The sequence below is a fragment of the Ambystoma mexicanum genome, chromosome 9 (assembly GCF_040938575.1).
Source record: "Ambystoma mexicanum isolate Mex_15411 chromosome 9, UKY_AmexF1_1, whole genome shotgun sequence".
Taxonomy (NCBI): domain Eukaryota; kingdom Metazoa; phylum Chordata; class Amphibia; order Caudata; family Ambystomatidae; genus Ambystoma; species Ambystoma mexicanum.
In genome coordinates this window covers 1,194,417,905-1,194,440,093 of record NC_090931.1, presented here as the reverse complement: position 1 = coordinate 1,194,440,093, position 22,189 = coordinate 1,194,417,905, and the positions used below count along the sequence as shown (strand labels likewise).

The 22,189-nt window shown below is 44.6% G+C and overlaps 1 protein-coding gene across 1 annotated transcript in view; it reads left to right on the top strand.

The window, feature by feature from the left end:
- SPOPL (speckle type BTB/POZ protein like) overlaps positions 1 to 22,189 on the top strand; it is a 520,447-nt gene that overhangs the window by 157,582 nt on the left and 340,676 nt on the right. The window contains exons 2-4 of the mRNA XM_069617390.1: positions 6,314 to 6,439; positions 6,851 to 6,972; positions 7,749 to 7,900. Coding sequence (XP_069473491.1) covers positions 6,398 to 6,439; positions 6,851 to 6,972; positions 7,749 to 7,900 — 316 coding nt within the window. The 5' untranslated portion in view covers positions 6,314 to 6,397. The remainder of the gene's footprint in view (positions 1 to 6,313; positions 6,440 to 6,850; positions 6,973 to 7,748; positions 7,901 to 22,189) is intronic.

Here is a 22,189-nt window from a genome sequence, read left to right as displayed (position 1 = left end):
TGGCAATGTGTACCTTATTGGTACTGTGTTGGTGTATGGCTATTGCTTGCCATGTCATGTTGTGGTTTGGGAGGGTTTGAGTGACATAATAGTGATGGTCATGGCCTGTTTTGCAGGTGTGTGTGATTCACACCTTGCATGTCAGGGTCATCCGCTTCTCAAAGCAACTAGCTGGAGGTAGATCTCTCTCCGCGGCAGGGGCCTCCCTCTGGAACAGACTTCCTGCCTCACTGGAACTTGAGGAGAACCATCTCCGGTTCCGGAAGAACCTCAAGACCTTCCTCTTTGCTTCTGCTTTCTCTCTCCCTCTCCCTTGCTAAATTCTTCACTGGAACTGCACTGGATCTGCAACTGGGCCACTCTCACCGACCTCGGTCCCTAGCCCCGCCACTCTCCATTTGCACTGCCTCCCTGGCAACCCCTGCACTGCGGGACTGTCTCTCTATCCCTACAGCCCCCCCTTCCCAGCACTTGTCTGCACTTACCTTTGCAGTTGTCACCAGCTGGCCTATTTATTTGTTTTTAGTCTACTTACCCTGTACTGCACTCCCCCCTCCACTTCCCCTTGCACTTTTCCCTTCTCCCTACCCCTGCACTTGCGCAGTCTAAATGACACCTGGCCTAGTAGTATCGTTGTCTGTCTTCCCTTGTTCCCCCCTCCCTGCCTCGTCGCAACTTGAAACACTTGTGTATAGGCATGTTACAAATGCCATATCATGTCATGTCATATGTGTGCCTTTTGGTCACACAGGATAGCTTGTGTTTAAGTAGCTAGGGATGCAGACAATGTGGTCTGTCTCAGGGTGGTAGGGTTGTGACAGTTGACTGTCTCTTTGTCATCATCGATTGTCACCTGGTATGTGCCAGGCCTGTGTGCACGCCGCAGGGGTGGGAGTTTAGGTGAAAAACGTGGCCACAAGCTGGGTCCGGGCTTCCTCGCCACTTGTCCTATCCCCTCCCATGGGCAGCGCCTGTGCCTGTGGTTGGGGATGTGGGGGCACCACCATGTCCACCGGTACGCCCTGCCGTGTTGCAACATTGTGCAGGACACATGCTGCCACAATGATCCTGCACACTACTGGGGGTGCATAGAGTAGCTGCCCGCCAGAGCGGTCAAGGGAGCGGAAACGTGACTTGAGCACTCCGAATGTGCGCTCCACTATGGCCCTGGTTGCAATATGGGCGGCGTTGTATCTTACCTGGGGTGGTGTGGTGGGTTTCCGGATTGGCGTCATCATGTGGTTGCTCAGAGGGTAGGCACTGTCCCCTGGGGAGGTGTAAATGGTTGTGATTATTGGGGTTTGTGTATTTGTGTGTGTGTGATATGCATGCATGTGCAAGGGCATTTGTACTCACCTAGGAGCCAGGTGTCGCCATGCTGCCCAGCTTCCAGGGCCGGCTCAGGGCAGACATTCTGTATATGAAACTGTAATGGGTGGAGCCAGGGTAGTTTGCATAGACAGAGGTGATGATTCCCTTTGCATCGCATACCACCTGTACATTGATGGAATGCCAGTGCTAGCGGTTTCGGTAGATGTGCTCAGTGGCCCCAGGTGGACGTAGGGCCACATGGGTGCAATCTATGGCACCAAGCACTTTGGGGAAGTGTGCCACCCTGTAAAAATCCAGGACAACGGCCTGCCTTTCTGTGGGTGTTCTGGGCATGTATATGTGCCTGCGGACTGAGGGGCACGCTGTCATGATTGCCAGTACCTGGTGTAGGCAGCGTGACTGCGTGGCCTCTGAGACCCCCCCCCACTATGGCAGTAGTCGCTGAAATGACCCAGTGGCCAAGAAATGCAGGACATTGAGCACCTTCTCCAAGGGGCTCAATGCTTGGGAGCAAAGGATGGGGGATGTAAGGTCATCTTCCCACTCCCTGACCAGGTCTAGGATGATATGGGGTGGAAACCTATACCTGCCATAGACCTGGTCGTCAGGCATCCCAAAAAGGCTTGTCTGTGGTGCGAAAATGCATGCCCTGGCTATTCTCCTCCTCCTGCGGTGTCCCACGATCAGTGCTGCGACAAATGGGGCATTCATCGTAGCTGTATATACGTGTTTGTTGTTTGCACGCACTTTTATACTGTGTGCGGGGACGCTTCCGCCTGCCTTCGTGTGGCGGATCCGTTGACGCCTGTGTGCGTCTTTTGCTGGGCGCAGGTTTCCCGTATTCGAATCCATGAATACGGGTTGTTCGCGTGCGTGTGGGCGTTCCGGTAGTTCCCCCCAGTTACGCCTTCTTTTTTATGCGTTATTCCCCATTCCGTATGTTACGCCCACTGTTCCCCCCACTTTGGTTGTGTGCGCCGCGCTATGTGCGCTTTTGCTGTGCGCGTGTGTGCCTGCGTGCGCCCTGGCAGGATTTGGCGCACGGACAGCGGGAAACACGCGCAGCGTCTTCCTTGAATCGCACGCGTGCGCGTGCGCTGGGTTTATCACGCTTGCGCCACCTTGCGCCTGCTTGCGCTGGGATTTTCGGCGCACGTTTGCTCCATGAATCGACCCCAATGTCTCTACATTTACTGCCTGAGGTTACTTATTGCATTACATGGTAATGAACGTGGGTTTCTACATCCCCTAGAGCTCCCCATTTCCTATCACAGGAACCTAATCTAGTGCCCTGCAACAATCTCTGCATGTGAAGAGGTATACTGTCCCCCAAAAGTAAATGTCCATCAGATGGAATGAGTGAAAGTGCCTGGTACAAGCATTCTAAAAAGAAATCTGGGAAAAATGCGCCTCAGGAAAAGTTTGTTATGAGTGAATGATATGTAAAATATCTGCAGACCACTCCTGGGCCATAACTGCAGATCCACTAGCAGAGTGAGACACTTTTCATGAGCACACCTTGGGAGTACAAGCACCATCAAGGACCGCGGAGCCTGGCAAGAAATATATGGCGGTAAATATGTGTTGCTTGCCTTGAGAAAGAGCATCCACCTTGTCTGTTTTTATGCAATTTAGGTATTGTGTCAGTAATGCAGGAAGTTTCTTTGGATGACCAGGCGTGCCTCTAAATTTCAAGCTTTTCAAACAAGTTGAGGATTGTTTATTTCCTACACATTTTCTTCATAAGGCTCTAGCAGAAGTACCTGTTCTCTGAACGAGTGATAACACCGACCCTGTAGGCCGCTGTTCTGATACGTTTATCACTTTATGTGCTTTGCAACCTGCAGTAAACTGAGAAAGGGCGTGTGTGGCTGGCTGACATACCCAGGAGCAGGAGTTGGGGAAAGAGTTGGTGTGCTGCTGCATACTGTGACCTTCTGTGCCCTCTCCCCAAGTGTCATCTCAACCTGGCATGGTGCAGTTTGTTGTGGTGCGTTGTGGTGCAAATATCTTGGAAACGGTGCATCCTAAGGCCTGGACCTTGAGATTTGTTCCTCATGTCGAGACTGGTCCTTCTATGACCACATTGATGTTTTGCCGATTTCAGGCAACCGTCTCATGTGTGAAGGTGCAGAAACACGGGGAAAGGGGTGGGGTGTCCAAGTGCATGTAGCTAGTATTGTCTGTTGGGTCCTAACCAGTAACTATGCAACATTTGGTGCAGATTTGTGAAACAGTGTGGAATTTTATAAGGAACAACGCTTTGTCACAAATACACAAAGCAATTTTGATTTTTCCTGAAATCCAGGGAAAGGGATGGGGTGTCCAAATGTCATGTATCCATTAATATCGGGAGGGTCCTAAAAGGCAACTATGCAAAATCTGGTACGAATTGGTGAACCAGTGTGGAATTGTATAAGGAACCATGCTTTGCTACACATCCTGCTACAAACAAACACATTTTCACTTTTATATGCATAGATATACAATTGAAACCCCCCTGTAATGCCCTGCGTAGCCGTTGTAGTTGATGTACAATTGAGGAAATAAATTTCCATTGTATTCCAAATGTAGGCACTGTAGGTCTGACTTCTAGATATGATGAGGACAGAGTTGCAGTGTTAAGTTTATCTGTGTGAAGTAAGCATGAGCTACTCTGAGGGACAATGTGCCTTTACCTGGGGCCACAAATCTGCCTCAAGCATGAGACGCACTCTAGAACGTTAAGTCCGTATTATGTGAATTAGTATGCTTGAAATAGGTTCTAGGTGTAATATAATCTTCTTTTATAGACCTTCCAAAAAACTCAGAATGAATGTGTGTGTATGCTGCGAGTTAGCATGCACTGTCAAAATAGCTGCTTGTAGCTGTTGTCAAGTGAACCAGGCACTTCAACCTACAAACAGGAGCTAAATAGCTTGCAGCAATTTCCTGTTCCCTTTTAGTTTTGTTGTTGATTTGGTTGCCTGAAAAAAGAGGCGTATAAGAGCAGGAATTCAGAGGCCTATGTCTTGTGAGAGGGTGAGAATGTTGAAAAAATAGAGATGGGACCGGGTATTTGGGTTGGTGAATAGTGTTTCACCATTGTTGAACTGTTCTTTTAAATCCATTAACAGGTACTTAATGGACATCTAATTTTAAATATTTTATTGAATTGTATTTGAATTTTTGTTCAGCAATGTTCCTACCCAGGTTCTAAGGTGGGGGGAATCAGAAGTTAGAAAATGTTTTCAGGATAGGACAGTACGAATTGGATAGACAAGTGGTAGAATTTGAGTTGGAGGAGTTGGATTAGATGTGGCAAATTAGGTATGTTTTGTGACACTTTCGTAAAGTGGTGCTGGAGAGTGCAGTGCTCATGTGAAATGGTAGGGTGTTCAATGCTCTGGCTGTTCACTGGGTAGGTGCTTGTTTTTTTGTGCAAGTTAGCTTGCAGAGTGGAATGTGTAGAAGCTGGTGTTTGTGTGGGTGATGGGGTTTCATTTGTTGTGAAGGTAAGATCGTTTTTTGAGGTGGATTGCTTTGAATATAGTGGGCCTCATCACGACTTGGGCGGTAACCGTAACGCTATTAGCGCGGGGGCTATTAGCGCGACCGCCATAGCCCCCGGCGCTAATAGCGCGGAATCACGAGTTGGGTGGACTTGGAAGTCCCCATTCCCCATTGAGCCCATTGGGGAATGCCCCATTCCCCATTGGGCTCAATGGGGAATTTTCACGCTCTTACCGCCGGCGGATTTCCCGCCGGCGGTCATAGCGCGAATTCTCAGCAGATTTCACACCAGCTCAGAGCTGGGGCAAAATCCACCAAAGCCCTAATTCGGCTGACCCTTAAATCCGGCGGTAATAGCGCTACCGCCGGATTTAAGGGTTACCGCCGAGGTCGTGATGAGGCCCAATGTATTATCTTTTGAAGGCAATTATCTGGTGCACGGGGAGCCAGTGGAGCTGTGGTGGTACGTTTTTGGATAGGTTGCAGATGAGTCTGGCTGCTGCATGTTGTATGGCTTGCAGGGCGAGCAAGGGTACTTTTGGGGAGTCCAGTGAGGAGAGGAATACTGTAGTCCAGCTTGGACAGAAACAGCTTGGACTGCAGTGCCAAAGTAGTCCGGTGGAAGGATTTGTCTGATTTTTCATAGGAGGTGTATTTGTGGATTGCAGGTTTTGGTGACAGCAATGTGGTGTGTGGAGAAAAGGTGGGGGTCGATGATGAAGCAAATGGGTTTGAGAGGTGTGGGGAGGGACAGGTGTGGGTTGTCCTTAGGAAGGTTCTTTGATCCAGGGGGTGAGGTCAGTATTTTGTCAATATTTTGTCCATGAGAGGGGCAGGGGGCAGATGAGGAGGTATTCTGTTATTTAATGGTTGAGCTTGAGGAAATGGGAAATGGGTGGCCCTGCAGGTGGTGATGGTGGAGAGACAATGTTTTAGGGTGTGGAGTTGTAAAAGGGGTGCAATTTGGAAGTATATTTGCATGGCATCTGTGTATTGGTGTAATTGGATGTTGTGTCTGCTAATGGTCTGTTGAAGGAAGTCTACATATAGGTTGAATAGAAGTGAAGACAGGGAGGAACCTTGTGGGTCCCCATACTTGAACCAGGGTAGGTCAGAACTGGGGCATGAAGAAAAAGTGGGTTCTGTTAGTGAAGAAGGAGGTGAACCAGTCTAGGGCGATTCCTGAGAGTTTCATCCTGTGGGATAGGATGTTTTGTATAATGGTGTGGTTGATGGTCTGGGAGGCTGCAGAAAGGTTGAAAGTATGAATAGAGCTGTGTCTCCTTTGAGATATGTGGAGGTCGTCAAGGTCATGTATGTCAGTAACATATGATGCTGTAGGAGCCTTTATGCTTATTGTTATAACAACATTGAACATATTCAAGTCATTTGGCATTGAAGAATCACAGCTTTGTCTTAAAATGTATTACATGTATTTTTAACATGCACAAAAGTATATATGGAGCAATGCAATTGATTACTTTTTTAGGCAGAAATCTGAAGTTTACGTTGGGGCTATGACTTTTCAGTAAGGCATTTTTCAACGGTGCTCACACATTCCTCACCTACAAAGATGTTCACTGGACCCGTGGCTGAGAACTGGTGCTGCACACAGGTAGAATTATTTGATTTTCGAAGTTTCGGATACTTTTATCTATTGTAACACCTTGCTAACAGAGTGCTAGACTTTTGTTATAGCAAGCTAAACAATGCATTATTTTTATGTGGTTACCATACGCTAAGCTTCTTATATTCTCCTTGCTGCATAGAATACCGGACACGTGCAAATGTGAACGCATTCGAAGCAGCTGTAAAACAAAAAATGGGAGCTGCACACATGGTTGTGGCATCCTCTAGCTTGTTGTTTTTATTCCATAAACCTTCAAAGACAATTGAGGATTTGGGGATGTAATGATGCTGAAATGTAATGTCCTTTGTACACAGCCTACCAGTGTTGTACAATAGGTCATTCCCTTCTATGTTCACATTAGTGGTAGATTATTTATTTTTTTATTTACGTCAATAGGTTAAAGTAATGAAGGTATCATATGTATGGACTATAAGCAACTTCAGCTTTTGCAGAGACGAAATGGGCGACTTCATCAGAAGTTCATCATTTACATCTGGGCCAAACGACAAAATTAAGTGGTGAGGAATTGCTGGGACTTTCGTTATCTGTTCTTTTGCATTGTTATTTGATCTCATTCTGTGAACCAAATGTCCTTCTATCGCTGTTCATAAAAAAGTGTGCACACGATATTGGTACAAATATATATGGCTCCATATTGCATCATTCATCTAAAAAACATAAAGTACTGGGCACACAGATATTCTAATGCAAACATGCACTATTAAAGTAGTATTATGTATATATTCCTTTTGCAATCTTGAAGTAATCATCAGCAGCACTTCGGTGAATGCCAATAGACCATATGTAAATATGTACGTTAGCAATCTAAGGAGCACTCAAATTGAGCAGCAACATTTACAAAGTAACACGAATATATTAATTACTGGACAATTATTGTGGCTGTTCCTGTCTGCAAATGAACATGGTCACACTGTATTACTTCTAGTGCAGTTATACAGTATCTCCCTATGCTTTCTTTCCAACAGGGTGGAGCCTCATGCTTTCAGTAATCCGTCTGTTCTTGTCACTATGTAACAGTTGTTGTCGAATTACACAGATTGATTGATTCTAAATTGTCTGCCCACGTGAGTCAATTTGGGTGCTCATTTATATATTTCTGTACTGCCCTTTACCATTCATCAACGTGCTGATGATGTTTTCCTCAGTGCTTTAAACAATTAGGCACAATAGCTCTTCTTTAACTGGGCACTTTTTATAGCATGTAAGATAATTGTTTTGCAGTTGTTGTGGATTACAATGTGGACATAGTTGTTTCTGTATGTTAATTTTTCAGGTGCCTGAAAATAAACCCAAAGGGATTTGATGATGAAAGCAAAGACTTCCTGTCAGTGTATTTACTCCTACTCAGCTGTCCAAAAAATGAAGTCAAAGCAAAATTCAAATTTTCACTTTTTAATTCTAAAGGGAAAGAAACAAAGGAGATGGGTAGGTTGAATATAAATTGATGTACACCGTGGGTGAAATAGATTTGCAACGGATAAAGAGCACTTTATAATAATATTATGCAACGGACTCTGGGGACCAGCAAAAGTCTGATTAGGGAAGTACCTTCAGGTATGACAGCGAGAGTTGTGCCTTAAAACACTAGGAAACGAGGATCCAACATTGTGTTGAAGGATCAATATCACTTCCCAGGTGAATACATCCTGGGAAAATCAACCCCATGAAATAGTTAATCTGCTTCTGATGCAAGTGGGTGACTTAATGAACATTTTGGGCTCCATTTGTGGTTCTATGCACAGTGTAGTACTTGAGAAACAGTACACGCCAAGTGCACACACTCTGACATTTAATGCAAATTGGAGCCAATTGTAAAACCTGCGACATTGGAGGAAAAACATGGATCCTGCATCAGCACTCAGAAGGAGCATGCTGAGAGCAAGCAGGGCCTGCGTTCTTCACACTGCCATGACACTGCTGCGTGACCCCCAACATGGCACAACTTCCTTTAAGTTACTGTAGGCTTTATAATATGCAGTAACACTATTTCTGTTTGGTGGCATTAATACCGCCAACAACTCAGTCACCCCGTAAGTCCTTTACACTAGGCCCTTCACAGTACTTCCTTTATCCTTCCTTCTTCCCACTGTGATCTTAGAATCTCCACTTTTTGAGTTGGTTCTCTGCCCAAATAGGCATTGCTCCAAACCCTTCACCTGGTTAGTGGGTAAAAACGATGTTGAAACCTCTTTGCATATTATTTGTGTTCTGTGGTATTCACCAGTGACATTGCTTACTGGCACTGGGCACCATTCATTCATGTTTTATTTTTTTTGTTCCATCTCAATGTTAATTGGAAATTTTGAGGAATGTGCTAAGGAATCTACTAGAACATTTCTTTATATTTCCCCAATCATCAACTGGCCATTTAAAATTCTCTTCCATATTCCTGCAGAAGCGACTATCAGACGTGCATGTCAAGTTCATGGAACTGGAAAAGCATTTCCACAAAGACCACACGTTTCTGATCGAACATAGATGTCACAATCAAGTATTACATACTGTCACAAGTCGCTCCTTAACTCGAAAGTGACAACAGTAACATACTGGAAACCCCTGTTTCATTGGCATTCATTCTACAGCTACACTATGTAACATCTCCATGTGGTAGGATTTACAAACAAACACTCACTGATGAAATCCAAAATGTCGGACAAAGCTTTTAAACACACCCTAACTCATGTAAGATGACGGGGAAGAGAGAGAAAAAACTCTGCAAAAATGGCATTTTGAATGGATCGTGTCCTCCCACGTATTACTCATCTTATGATAATATATCTCTCCAGCTTTGCTGCATCGGAATTCATTTATGTATGCCGTGTTGTCGCGTCGATGTCCCTCAAGGGCCTCCGTCGACCCCCAACGTCATCATCAGCATAAATAGCGCATGCAGCTCCCGTTGGCAGCCGTTCCGTTTTTCAGAGTTACGCTTCAAGTAATTAACAACGCGTTTCAGTGGGATTTTCATGAGAAAATGTCATCATCTTCAACGACATCGACGCCAAAGTCAGGTTTAAAAAAATACCAGAACAGCATGTCGAAAATGTCGATTACTGATCCTCAGCACTTATGCCTGTGGTGACTGGGGTCTGGACACCGTACCGTTGACTGTGAATCCTGTCAGGCCATTTCGGAGAAAGCTCTCAGGGAGTGTAGAGGTTAGCATCAAAGTTACCTTCGAAGAGTTAGAAAAAGTCGGGTGAGTCGTGAGACTCTTCCTGGCACGAAAAGGCAAAAAGGTCCCGATTGATGAGTCGATCAAGGCATCTTTGTATTCTTCCTCTTAGAAGTCAAAGAAGAGACGCTATAGGTCTCCTTCTACCTTGAGTGATTCCTCCACGGGGGTAATCAGATTCCCGACAAAGTCCTATTCCCCGACTAAGTGGGACGCATTTCGTACAGAGATGTTGCACATTTTTGAGAAGGCTGCCTCGACCCCGCTCGAAAGAAATGCAAAAGAGCCATGCCCCGGTTGCTCCGAATTCGGATGACAAAGGGAAGTCGAAGGCTAAAATTTTGAAGCCGAGCTCAAAGCCGGCATCGCATCGAGAAAGTTCCCAATCCAACCAGAAGTTGTCCAGTTGGTCTGCAATTTGGCACCTCAATGTGCCAGAAGAGCTCATTTCTCACAAATCTCCAGTCAGCTAGTGGCTTGAATACCTTGCCAGAACTAGAATTTGGCAGGTCCGACTCCTCTGAGCATGCTGATTCGTCCTACAGAAAGCTCATGAGTAAAGTTGTTGAGTTTATGGGATGGAGTAGGCCTACTCCATCATACAAACAAGATGACATGACCTCTTGGACCAGAGTCTTCAGAAAGACCTGATTTTACCATTCCACATGGCCCTGCAAAAAAAGGTCTCTGCTAATTGGGAGACCCCCGGAAGCTGTGGCTGCAATTAACAAAAACTTTGCAAGAAAGTACAGGCCTTCCAGCAGTGACCCGGAATACCTTAACAGGCATCCCACTCCTGAAAGCTTGGTAGTTCAGGCAGCTACGTCAACCAGACAGTAGGCTTATTTTTCCATCCCTTTGGGATGACAAGAGGGTAGATGCTTGGCCACGTAAAGTTTTCACTGCAGGCAGAATGGCCTTAAAATCTACTAATGTGACTTGCACACTGTCTAGATTCTCGTTTACTCTGTGGGACTGTGTTGCTATGGCAGCTGAACACATCCCGGAAGGTAAAGAAAGAGACGGCTTCATGGCGATCATTACAGTTGGTAAAGAGGCAATGATTGAATGTCTCCAGTCAGGTTTGGATACTGCTGACAGCATCAGCAGATCCACGTCTGCTAGCACGCTATTACACAGATTTGCGTGGTTGCAGAAGTCAGGGTTTGCACCAGACGTGCAGGCAAGACCGCTAAACATGCCCTTTGATGGCTCGAGGTTGTTTGGCAGCAAGGCAGATGAGAGTGTGGAGAAGCTGCAGGCCTCGAAGACGGTGGCTAAATCCCTTAGCACCGCCATTAGACCCTCAACAACCCTATTTGGGCTCATCTTCCTGGAGGGGTAAGTCCTTTCATTTCTATTCCTCAATTGGAAGAGGAAGAGGACAAGCCAGACAAAAGTGGCAGAGAAGATTCCCTCGTGGTGGATCAGGAAGGGGCGCTAAATCAGCCCCAGCAGCGGCAACCTTACCTTCAGCCACTGCTGCAACTGCCCCTAAGACACTCTGAGGCCTTGACCCACAAGACCCCGGTGGGAGGCAGAATTTCTCAGTATCTGGATGAATGGCGGGGCATTCAATTGTGTATTAACATTTTGTTACTTGTTTTCATACGGACAGTGCAAATACAGTTTGGTCTAATGTACAGACTGACAGGCAACAATGTACAGCGGTTCTCACTCTTCTGTACCACGAGAAGTAAAAGCTCAAGGGGCGAACAATACCAAATGTACAGGCTTCAGTTAAGCAGCAATGGAAAAAAAAAAAAAACAAGCAATTAAAAACATTTTTATGTTTCTCAATTCCCGTTCCATTCTTCCTCCATTAATGTTAACAGGAGCCCAAAGTTACTGCCTTCCTTTTCAAAAAAGGCCTCCGGATCATCCACCAGGATACAACTCCGGATCCAATCCTTCTGCCGGAAATTTTAACCCTGCTAGAGAAAGGTGCAATACAACATGTACCTGTAGCGGAAAGGTACAAGGGTTAGTATTCCCCTAGTTTTCTGATTCCCAAGAAGGGTGGAGGATTGAGACCCATCTTGGACTTAAGAAACTTGAACAAGTTCCTCAGGAAGGACAAGTTCAAGATGGTTACCCTTTCTCAGATGCTTCAGCCCCTCCAACTCCAGGACTGGTTAGTATTATTAGACCTTCAGGATGCTTACTTTCATGTGACAATCCATCTCAAGCACAGAAAGTATCTAAGGTTCGCGGTTGGCCAGTTTCTGCCATTCGGGCTGACCTCCGCCCGAGGGTTTTCACCAAGTTGGTGGCAGTAAGTCTCAGTAGAGGGGGGATTCACGTCTACCCCTACCTAGACGATTAGCTGATCAGGGCTCATTCACCCGAACAAGCTCGGGAACATCTCAGTGTAACCTGCCACTCCCTTCACAAACTGGGCTTCTCCCTCAATTACAAGAAGTCCCATATGATACCATCCCAAAGACTCCAGTTCATTGGAGCAATCCTGGACACTTCGTAAGGGAAAGCCTCGCCCCAAGGGTAGAGCTCAACACATTCTGCAGATGGTAACACAATTCCAGAATGCTCAGTATCTCCCAGCCTTCGATTTTCTGAGGTTGCTCGGTCTCATGGCATCCTGCATTTTCCTGGTGCCAGAGGCCCGCTTGAGAATGAGATCCCTTCAATGGGCTCTCAGGACACAGTGGTCCCAATTCTCAGGCAATATGTCGGACCAACTGCAAGTTCCGAGCAAATTTGCTCAGCATCTTCTGTGGTGGGCTTGCAAAGAAAATATTCTCAACTGAGAATCTTTTTGACAACCATGGCCGGAGATAATGGTAGTGATGGATGCCTCACTCATGGGGTGGGGAGCCCACACCAACAAACTGACAATCAGCAGTCATTGGTCTCCATCGGAGTCCAAACTACACATCAACCTTTTGGATCTGAGAGCAATAAGACTAGCACTGAAGGTCTTCCGGCCCTATGTACAGGGAAAGAATGTCCTTATAATGACGGACAATACAGTGACCATGTACCACCTCAACAAGAGAGGTGTAGGGTCACTACCACTGTGCAGAGAGGTAATGCAGCTCTGGTTCTGGGCAATACAAGATGGAATCTTTCTGTCGGCGGTTCACCTAGCCAGAGAGCAGAACACGGCGGCGGATGCTCTGAGCAGGCACGGCACAGTCTCCCACAAGTGGAAACTAGCTCAGGAAGTCCTTCAAGAGATCTTCACCCTTTTGGGAACCCCTCAAGTGGATCTGTTCGCAACCAGTGTCAACCGGAAGTGCGTACAGTACTGCTCCAGGGAATTTCCCCCAAGAGGACCTCTAGGAGACGCGTCATTGGTGGACTGGGAATTTCCTCCCCTGTATGCATTTCCTCTAGTCCCCGTCATTCCTCATTGTCTCGGGAGGATAGCTCAGGGGCAACACGCTCATCTTGGAAGCAAGACGACATGGAGTAACACAGGTTTGTTTCCCGGGTCAGCGCTTAGAAAGCTCTGGGTATTAAGCGCGTTCTAAATAACCAATTATAATTAATTATAATATGATCAGTAGGTTGAGAAAGTTCGGGAAACGCATGAACCTGATTGCCCCAGATTGGGCCAGGAGGACCTGGTACCCGGACCTTCTGGCATGTCCACCTGCCCTACAATACGTCTTCCACAAAGAGAGGAGCTACTCTCACAAGAGGAAGGTTGAGTTCTCCGTCCAGAGGTCAAGACACTCAGCCTTCATGCATGGTTTCTGAAAGGCTGAGATACAAGGATTGGGACCTCCCGGATGACGTAATGGAGTTTTGCTTTCGGCCAGAAGGCCAGCAACTAAATCTTTGTACTGTTGTCGTTGAAATAAGTTTGCAACTGGTGCAAGGATAAGAATGTAGATTCATTTCAATGTGACACACCCATGGTGCTGTCTTTTCTGTTACAATTAGCCAATCTGGGGATCCAGATTGGAACCATTAAGGGCAACCTAGCAGTGCTTTCCATTTTCAAGCACTCCTCAGAAGAGGATTGATATTTTAAGATCCCTTTTGATTATACAATTTCTGAATGGACTTTACTAATCATATACACTGTTATATGTTCATACAAAATAGACTTAGATGTTGTGTGGATTTAGATGCATATTACAACACATAGCACCATTCTAAGATATCCGACTTCATACCCTCCTTGAGATCAAGTTCTTTCTTTATCTCTAAGCCCTTAGCTCTACTTAGGTCTGAATACGTTGCTTCCCAAGCCCTTGGTTACTGTGTCCACGGACGCTCGCTAGATGAGAGTGCATTCTCCACCTGGCGAATCTGTACCTACCGGTATGCTTGAGTAGATTATCTTAGCCATCCACATCATTACAGTCTTCAACCTAGCCTCGATGTTATCTGCATCGTTACGTCTTTAGGGCCTTCTTTTCCTTTACTTTACAGTCAAACTTCACTTTGAACACCGAGTTCACTCACGAGTTTTGTGCATAACGCAGTCAGCAGTTACCCTAGCAACGCGCTAGACGCTTGGATTCTTTCTCTTGATTACAGAAATTCCTCGACTGACTTCCCACTCCCACGTACAGATATCTTCTGACCACAGAGGTATATTACTGTACGGATCTGTTTGTAATGGTGCTCTGCTTAAATGTCTCGTCCGTATGTCATTAGGACCAGCCTTTTGATGTGACAATTGACTCCTTTTCCATTAGGCATTCAAGAGTGAGGTAGTGGCCATCAAGCTCTCAAGGGATCCCAGTATCCACGATTTTTGACTCCTCATAGCCCTGTGCTGGCTTTGGGAGATCACTATTCAAAACAGGGTGAGTTCCCTTAAATATAACACTTTCCTTTCTAAATTTTCCATCTTGTCTACTTCAGAGATTTTACATCCGTAGACGGCATGCAGTGTTCATTATTTCCTTCTAACATGACACCATTTATAGATTCGGCTACAAGTCTGAGAAGCCACGGACAACCGTGAGCCCTCCATTTTTACTGGCACCAAAATTGGGTATTGTCGCTGTTACAAGTAATTAGAGCAGCCTTATGTGAGTTACCTTCTAAGACATATTGCGATCCATCTTCCCAGTATAGATATTTTGTTCCAGGATTTTTTTCCCTCTATTTCACTGACGTTAACAGTTTTCCATCCCAGATAGAGAGGTTCTTCTAGGCTAACAGTTAGCATGCTTATTGATTATCTATGTAGTATGAGGAACACACTAGATAGTCTGGTGTTTTCTAATGAGTAACCTGATCCCATTTACCTTATGCCCTTTTAGTGAGGTTATTACTTTCTATACATTTATAGGTTAGCCTTGTTTTTTCCATCCCCTCTTCTTTGAATTCTTTTTACACAAAGGTCAGACTACTAGAGTCCTCCATACACAATTAAGTTGTTCAAGCTTCATAATTGTTTTCAGGTTAACGTTCAGTTGCCAATATCCATTGTTCATGTCTAGGTATTATCTCAATACACAGTATTTTGGAACCCCTTTTCTCCATGTAAATGTCAATGTTTTGTCTGTATAGGAACTGTAATTAAACAGTGTGATGTGTAATTTATCCTTGGGATCCTTGGGATAAAATGTGGGCATTTTGTAACAGACAGTCTTCTGTTTTCTTCTCTTTCCCCTTTCTTTTGATCATCATCCATCAACAGTTCATTCAATATAAGCTTCTGATGAAGAAGGAGCACCTCGAAACGCATAAAGCTATTTATATTGAACCTGTGCGACGTGTTTTTGCTTATTGTTACATTTGTTTTTCTCCTGATTAAAACACCATTGTTTTAGACAAACTGGGTTTACAGAATACCTATTGAATTGTCACATGTAACTAACACTTTGTCAGACTTTATATATTACTTTGAGAGTTCCTCACAAGTACAATTTACCACCTTTTTAGTGGATTTGGATAGTGTGCAGAGGACGGGAGAATTCCTACTTGGATCCTTTTCTTCTCTTTGTGTGTATAACTGGGTTTTGTGCCAAGGCCTTTTTTCCTCCCTTGTACCTCTACATGTTTGAAACCAGCAGTGCTGGACTTGTACAATTTGAATTGTTTAACAAATACTTGGTGTGCCCCAGCTTATCCTCTTACTTACTTATGTATAACCTCCTGTTTGTGACCTCAATCTTGTGTTAAAGGTTTTGACATGCATCCCATTTAAGCCTTAACATTCATGCCCCTTAAGGCTCTTGACATTAAAGACCGTTTTGCTTATCACAATAACATCAGCCAGCAGGGTAAGCAAGTTGCAGGCTCTTTCTTGCAAACCTCCTCATACCACTTTCTATAAGGACAAGGTCATTCTTAGGGTAAAACCTTCTTTTTTACTGAAGGTAGTCTCTGACTTCCATTTGTCACAAAAAATCACCTTGCCAACATTCTATCTACCTCCTCATTCAGGTAAAGAAGAGGAGAGACTGCATAGACTAGACCCAAAAAGTGCTCTAAGTTTCTATATTTCAAGAATGGCTGCATTTCGCCTAGGTTGATCAACTTTTTATTGGATATACTGGTCCCAAATTGGGCCTTGCAATCACCAAACAAACAATATCCAGATGGATTATCCTGGCTATTGGTGAGTGCTAAAGACTATCGGGTAAGGGCCTGCCGGAAGGCCTAAGGGCTCATTCCACAAGGGGCATCACTACGTCTTCAAAGGGGTGTCCCAATAAATATTTGTTCAGCGGCCACTTGGTCGTATATCCATACATTTGTAAAACATTACTGCCTCGATTTTTCCTCCAGTCAGGGAGGACTTTTTGCAAAAGCTGTCCTCCATTCGGTCCATGATTAAATCTAAATTAATTGGTACTCTCACCTCCAAATTTTTACTGCTTTGGGAGTCTATCCATTGGAGGACACGATCCATTCGAAGAACAAGTTACTTACCCATGCTAACGTTATTTCGATTGGATGTTTCTCCCACGTATTCCTCATCGACCCTCCCAGCCTACCCCGCAGTACAATTTACGTGTTATTACACTCTACGGTCTTGGGATCGCCTTGTAATTCCTCTGCAAAGGGGAAAAGAAAAACAGAACTGAAGCCAACGGGCACTGTATCCGCTATTTATGCTGATGATGACGTTGGCGGCTAACGGAGGCCCTCGAGGGACATTGACGCAACAACACTGCATACAGCACCCTCTGTCGAAAAAAAATATATAATTCTGAAGCAGCGAAGCTGGAGAGATATATTATCATAAGATGAGGAATACGTGGGAGGAACATCCAATCGAAAGCGCGTTACGAGGGCTAAGTAACTTGTTCATCTGAAGTCAAACAATTAAAGGTCACAAAAGCAGAACGGTTTCTTTGCAAATGAGAAGATGGGATGAAAAGAGTAGCTATAAGCAGACATTCAAAACTGTGTCAGAGGGGCATGACATTTTCAGTATACTCAAACTATTAAAAAGTAAATTGTGCAAAACAGCCAGAAGTTCATTGATGTTAATAATTAAATTCTTACAGAGCTGATTCCAGTGCCAGAGGCATTGCTCTTATCGCAAAATCTGACCTTTCCATGAGAATCGCCCCCTCTCCTGCCATTACCTCATGCAAACTACATACAGCTAAAATACCAATATCCAACACTGACACCTTAACCATATATTTAATTTATTGACTACCAGGACCTATTGGGTCATTTGAAGAAGACCTCTCAGTAATTCTCTCAGAGAATACCAAATTGTTCTCACAAATTCTCATACTAGGAGACTTTAATCTGGGATTCAACGATCCTAATGATCACCACACTCCAGCTATATCCAATGCACTTACAGAAGTGGGGTTTACACAAAGAGTGAAGCAAGCTCCCCACGACAAAGGGAGAACCCTTGACTGAGTAGCAGACTACAACTTTAATGCATCTATCACATCTATAACACCTCAATCCTGGACTGATCACTTCCTGATATCATTTACCTTGCCAGCCAACACTGATAAGTCGAAAATCAGCCCAATTGCACCAGCCATCCCTACAAGGAACAAAAAGATTATTTCCGCAGATAAGCCTATTCCCCTCATCTTGCCTACTCTTAACTTACTGCCAAATTCAGAGAATCCAGATAATCTAGTAGACGCCTTCAATGCTACCATGACAAAAGCGTTAGATGCTATTGCTCCACTTAAGATGCAGAAGATCAAACCCAAAGCACATCTAAATACATGGTTCACCCCCCACCTAAACACCTTGAAAACGGAAAAAAGAAAGCTTGAATCAACTCAATCCATCCGAGGAAAATAAAACAAACCTAACCAACCTAGCCGCCTTCTACAAAACGGAAATAATAAGGACGAAACAAGAATCCTAAAATGAGAGTATTACCAATGCCAGTTCAAGTTCTAAGGAACTTTTTACCATTCTAAGGGAAATGGAAGCTCCCATCCCTCAGATAGACGGATGCCTTAAGGACAAACCCTGGTGAACAGGTATTCAGAACGCCCTACAAAATAAAATCTCCTCACTCCAAAGCAAGATTGCTAATAAAAAAGCTAACCTACCTAGCCCAGATAATCATAGTTTAGACACTACGTCCACTAACCTGGTGTTTTGTTAAATCTTTCTACCAATCCGTCTGTTTAGGCTGGTAAACTGAGGTTCTTAAGGTGGTAATATGGAACAATTTCTTGACTTCACCCATGAGTTTGCTCATAAAATTGGATCCCTGATCCGTTAGAATTTCCTTGGGAAAACCAACCCTGTTAAAATATAGTAATATATGTTTTAAAATCTGTTTGGTTGTGTTGTTCCACATGGCAAATGTTTCTGGGTATCTGGTAGCGTAATCAATGATTACGAGGACATATTTGTTACCCAGTCTAGAGCTTTCCAACAGCCCAAAGTTTTCCATCTCAATCAGGGAGAAAGGGATTTCTATTATTGGTAAAGGGCTCTGAGGGGCAGCAAGGAAATATACGTTTTGGTTTTCTCACATATTTCACATGTTTGAATGTAGTTCTTTATATAAGCATGGATACCTGGCCAGTAAAACTTCCTGCTAATATGCGCCTGGGTCTTAGATTGTCCTAAGTGTTCCCCTGTCAAATGAGATTGTGCTGTCTCGAGCATGATTTTACGATGGGTTTTGGGGATTACTGAATTTTAATTAGACCTTCTGTGGAGGTCTCCTTTCTGTACAGTAATCCTTGATTTAGGAAGAAAAAAGGACTTCCATTCTCTAATCCTTCCCCTTCAGGAATTACCTGCAAGAAAGCCTGTGCAAGTGCTGGATCATTTTGCTGGGTGAAGGCTAGGTCGGAAAGGATGGTAGGTTCTTCTTCCCCTTTTGCCTCAGTGGTAGAATGTTCATCAGCTTCCCCAAATCCTTGGGTAGCTCTCTGTTTCTTCTGGTTCACTCTATAAAATGGGGAAATAGAGCCCTTTCAAGAATTCCCTCTGCAATTTTGTCCCCACAATGTACTTGAAATGGAATTTTGCCATGGTTCTGTAGGATAAACTTTGTCTCCCGTGAGGTTGGGATCTATGATGCCCGCTTAGACATCCAGACTTCCAGGCCAGGCCAGATTTTCAAGCCAATGTTATATAACACCCAGGAGGGGGCATTAAGACTAAGTCTGTGGGAATAATTCCTCTTTTCCCTGGGGGATAGTCCCTCTCTGCTGCAACAGATATGAAATCCTATGGATTATTGCGTTGCAATGGAGGGATCGGAGGCTCTATGACTACATTCCTGGAATTTAGGGTTCCCAATTTGCCTCAATTGAGTTGCATCCCATTCCTGAAACAGTATATAAGGAAGGTATGGTATCAAAGAGTAAGACAGACACAAGTGATCACAGTTCAAGGGTGTTTATTGAACTTCAGTTGGGTTTGAAAAATGCCTATCTAATCCTAAATCTAAAGATAGGAGCAAGCTACGACCATCAAATAATAATAACGCAGTCATAGTCAAGTCTGTCAAAATAAAAGGGCCTATACTAATAAACTTATTGTCAATACTTACTTCTAAATACAAAATAGTGTGGGAAACAATGTTATGCACGGGACAAGGTGCCACACTCGAGCTTAGCACAGTCTCTGACTCATCTAGTACAAGGATGCAGTTCAAATCTCAGTATCAGGGCCTTCTGTGTCAAAGGCTCTTTGCCATTTAAAGTCTCTTATTTAAGGGGGCCTGATGTGACAAACAAACATTCAAAAGTTCCTTTCTCCTCAGGATTTCACATATACAACTTCTTGGGTGATTTTTGATTCACCACAGGCCCCCCTCCGTCGGGCTCAGATCCCTTTAACACAAAGTTTTTAATTAATCTCCCTCTGTCGGGCTTGGACCAAATCCATGTACTTTTCAAAACGTTCTCTACTTTATAGAAATCAAAGACTTTCGACTGTGCGCAGGATTTTACTTGACCCATTGCAGGACCACTTTGATTCACATTTATCCATGCTCTTTCAATTGACCTCCCTCCGTCGGGCTTGGACCAACTTTAATCTACTTTTATCACTTCTCAGCTACCTTACAGAGACCTTCGGATGAACACCCATGTGGTGCCGCACCGCTCTGTCAAAGGTATTGTAACTTGCTTTAAAGTTCAATCACTCATCAGCAATTCAACTTCACATGCGCCTGTTATCACATGCGTTTTTAACAATGTCCATTTGAGAGATCGCCATACAATGTTGCTGCTTGCAACCTGGGCTTCAACACAGACCAGTCTTGTATCGGTCTCCCCAACTCACCAAGTGTGTTGATTTCACTGACGCTGCTTTGTTCTTGGAGCCAAAGTTGGAACCACGGCGGCTGGTGATTCTCCCCACCTTGATTATTGATGCAGGAGGGCCCCGGGTATCTCTGACACACAAGGAAGGATTATTCATACTGGTTTCCTGGTCTTACGCTTTCTGTTCTCAAGTTCTCGTAAAAGTAACGGTTCCATGTCGAGAAGGTCAAGGGAACATCACTCCTTGCAGCCCCCTTCTGTTTTGCCAACTGTCTTCTCTCATTAAACTGCCATCTTGGACCTGCTGTTTCCTCGTGTGCTTTGCCTCGCTCAGAGTGTGCTCTTGTGCTCCCCCTTTTATCTGTATGGGGCAATGTAATGGAAGTCAGGTGTGTGTGATGGTCAGTAATTGCCTTACCTTGCCTGACACTTGTATTGGAACACGTCGGGTATACTGATCGGGTGTTAGTCTGTTTTCTCTTATAGCGGATTGTCTGTGAACAAAGGGTTTGTGTTGTAAAGGGTTGGGGGGTTTGTTCCTGAATATCCTACCTGGTAGGATGTGGTAAAGGTGTTACAAGGAAGGGGATTTTGCATCTCGCCATCTGGTGACCCACTCCCCGAGAATCAGGGTTGAAAGCCAGAGATAGAAATGTTCGAGGTAGAAAAGACTGAGGATTATTTTTCCAAAATAACATTCAGTCTTTTCTCCCCAGAACATTTCTGACTTGGCCCCCACCCACACCCCCACAACACACCCACCCCCCTACTTACCTTGCTGCCGACTCGCTGTGTCCCTGCGTCGCCTGTTCCCTTTCACTTCTGTGATCGGGAACCAGCGCTGCAGGGTCCTTTCCCTTTTTTGTTAATTTTTTTTGTTTCTTATCGGGACATGCTGCGGGGGACTCCCCCGCAACTCCACTCACAATATAGTGAGCAAGGTTGCGGGGGACACCGCAGAAACCCCTGCCAACGAATGAGGGATTTGGTTGAACTTTTCGGCCGTTCAGTATTTTCGAACGGCTGAAATCCGGCCAAATCTCCCATTCAGACTTCTGAAACATTTTGGCCGATTCATTCCCCGAAGACCCCTCACCCAGGTTATCCTCCTGCACTGGTCCACCCCCAGGAACTGGATCCAAAAGCGATGGCCGTGTCCTGGCCACCTAGATGACAGATCCATGGGGACTAGTGGGTGAGACACCTTCTGGTTTTCCACACTGTGCTATTTTCATTTTAGCTACAAATGTTAATTCCCATTAAAGATGTGTGACACAGGAACACACTGCAAGTTTTCCAGGAATCGGAGTCCTTTAGGTACACAACCAAGAGTCCAATACATAACTACTAACAAGTTGATTTATTCTGAACATCAGCCCAAGATACCATTAATTTGACACATCCACCACACATGTATCAAAGTTCCTTCACTACTGCATCCTCTCCAAAACCTTCCTCACTTTTTCTTATCAATTTTGTTGAGGTTTGAATGTGTCAAATACCATCTGTACATCTTGTTTTGGACACCGACTGGTATTTTGTGTTCTCTTCTCAATGCCATTTTCCACTTCCTATTCCACACGTGGCTATAAACGGTCTTTTCATAATCACCCAAATATTTCCATGTGAAGTGTTTTTCATCTTACTGTGGAATCTTATGCAGCAGAAAGATGAAAGCTCTTGTCCTTTCAAGTGTTTTAATGAACAGTCAAATCCTGGCCAGATTGGGGGGTGTGGGTGGAGGGGTAGCACCCAGTGTAGATAGCAAAGCATCCCTGAATCCCCCTGTCCAATTGACCTCTTAAGCCTCTTTAACAACCATAAGATCCCATTCTCAAAGTGGTCAGTTTTATGGGTTCAATACCTGACCCTTTGTTTCTG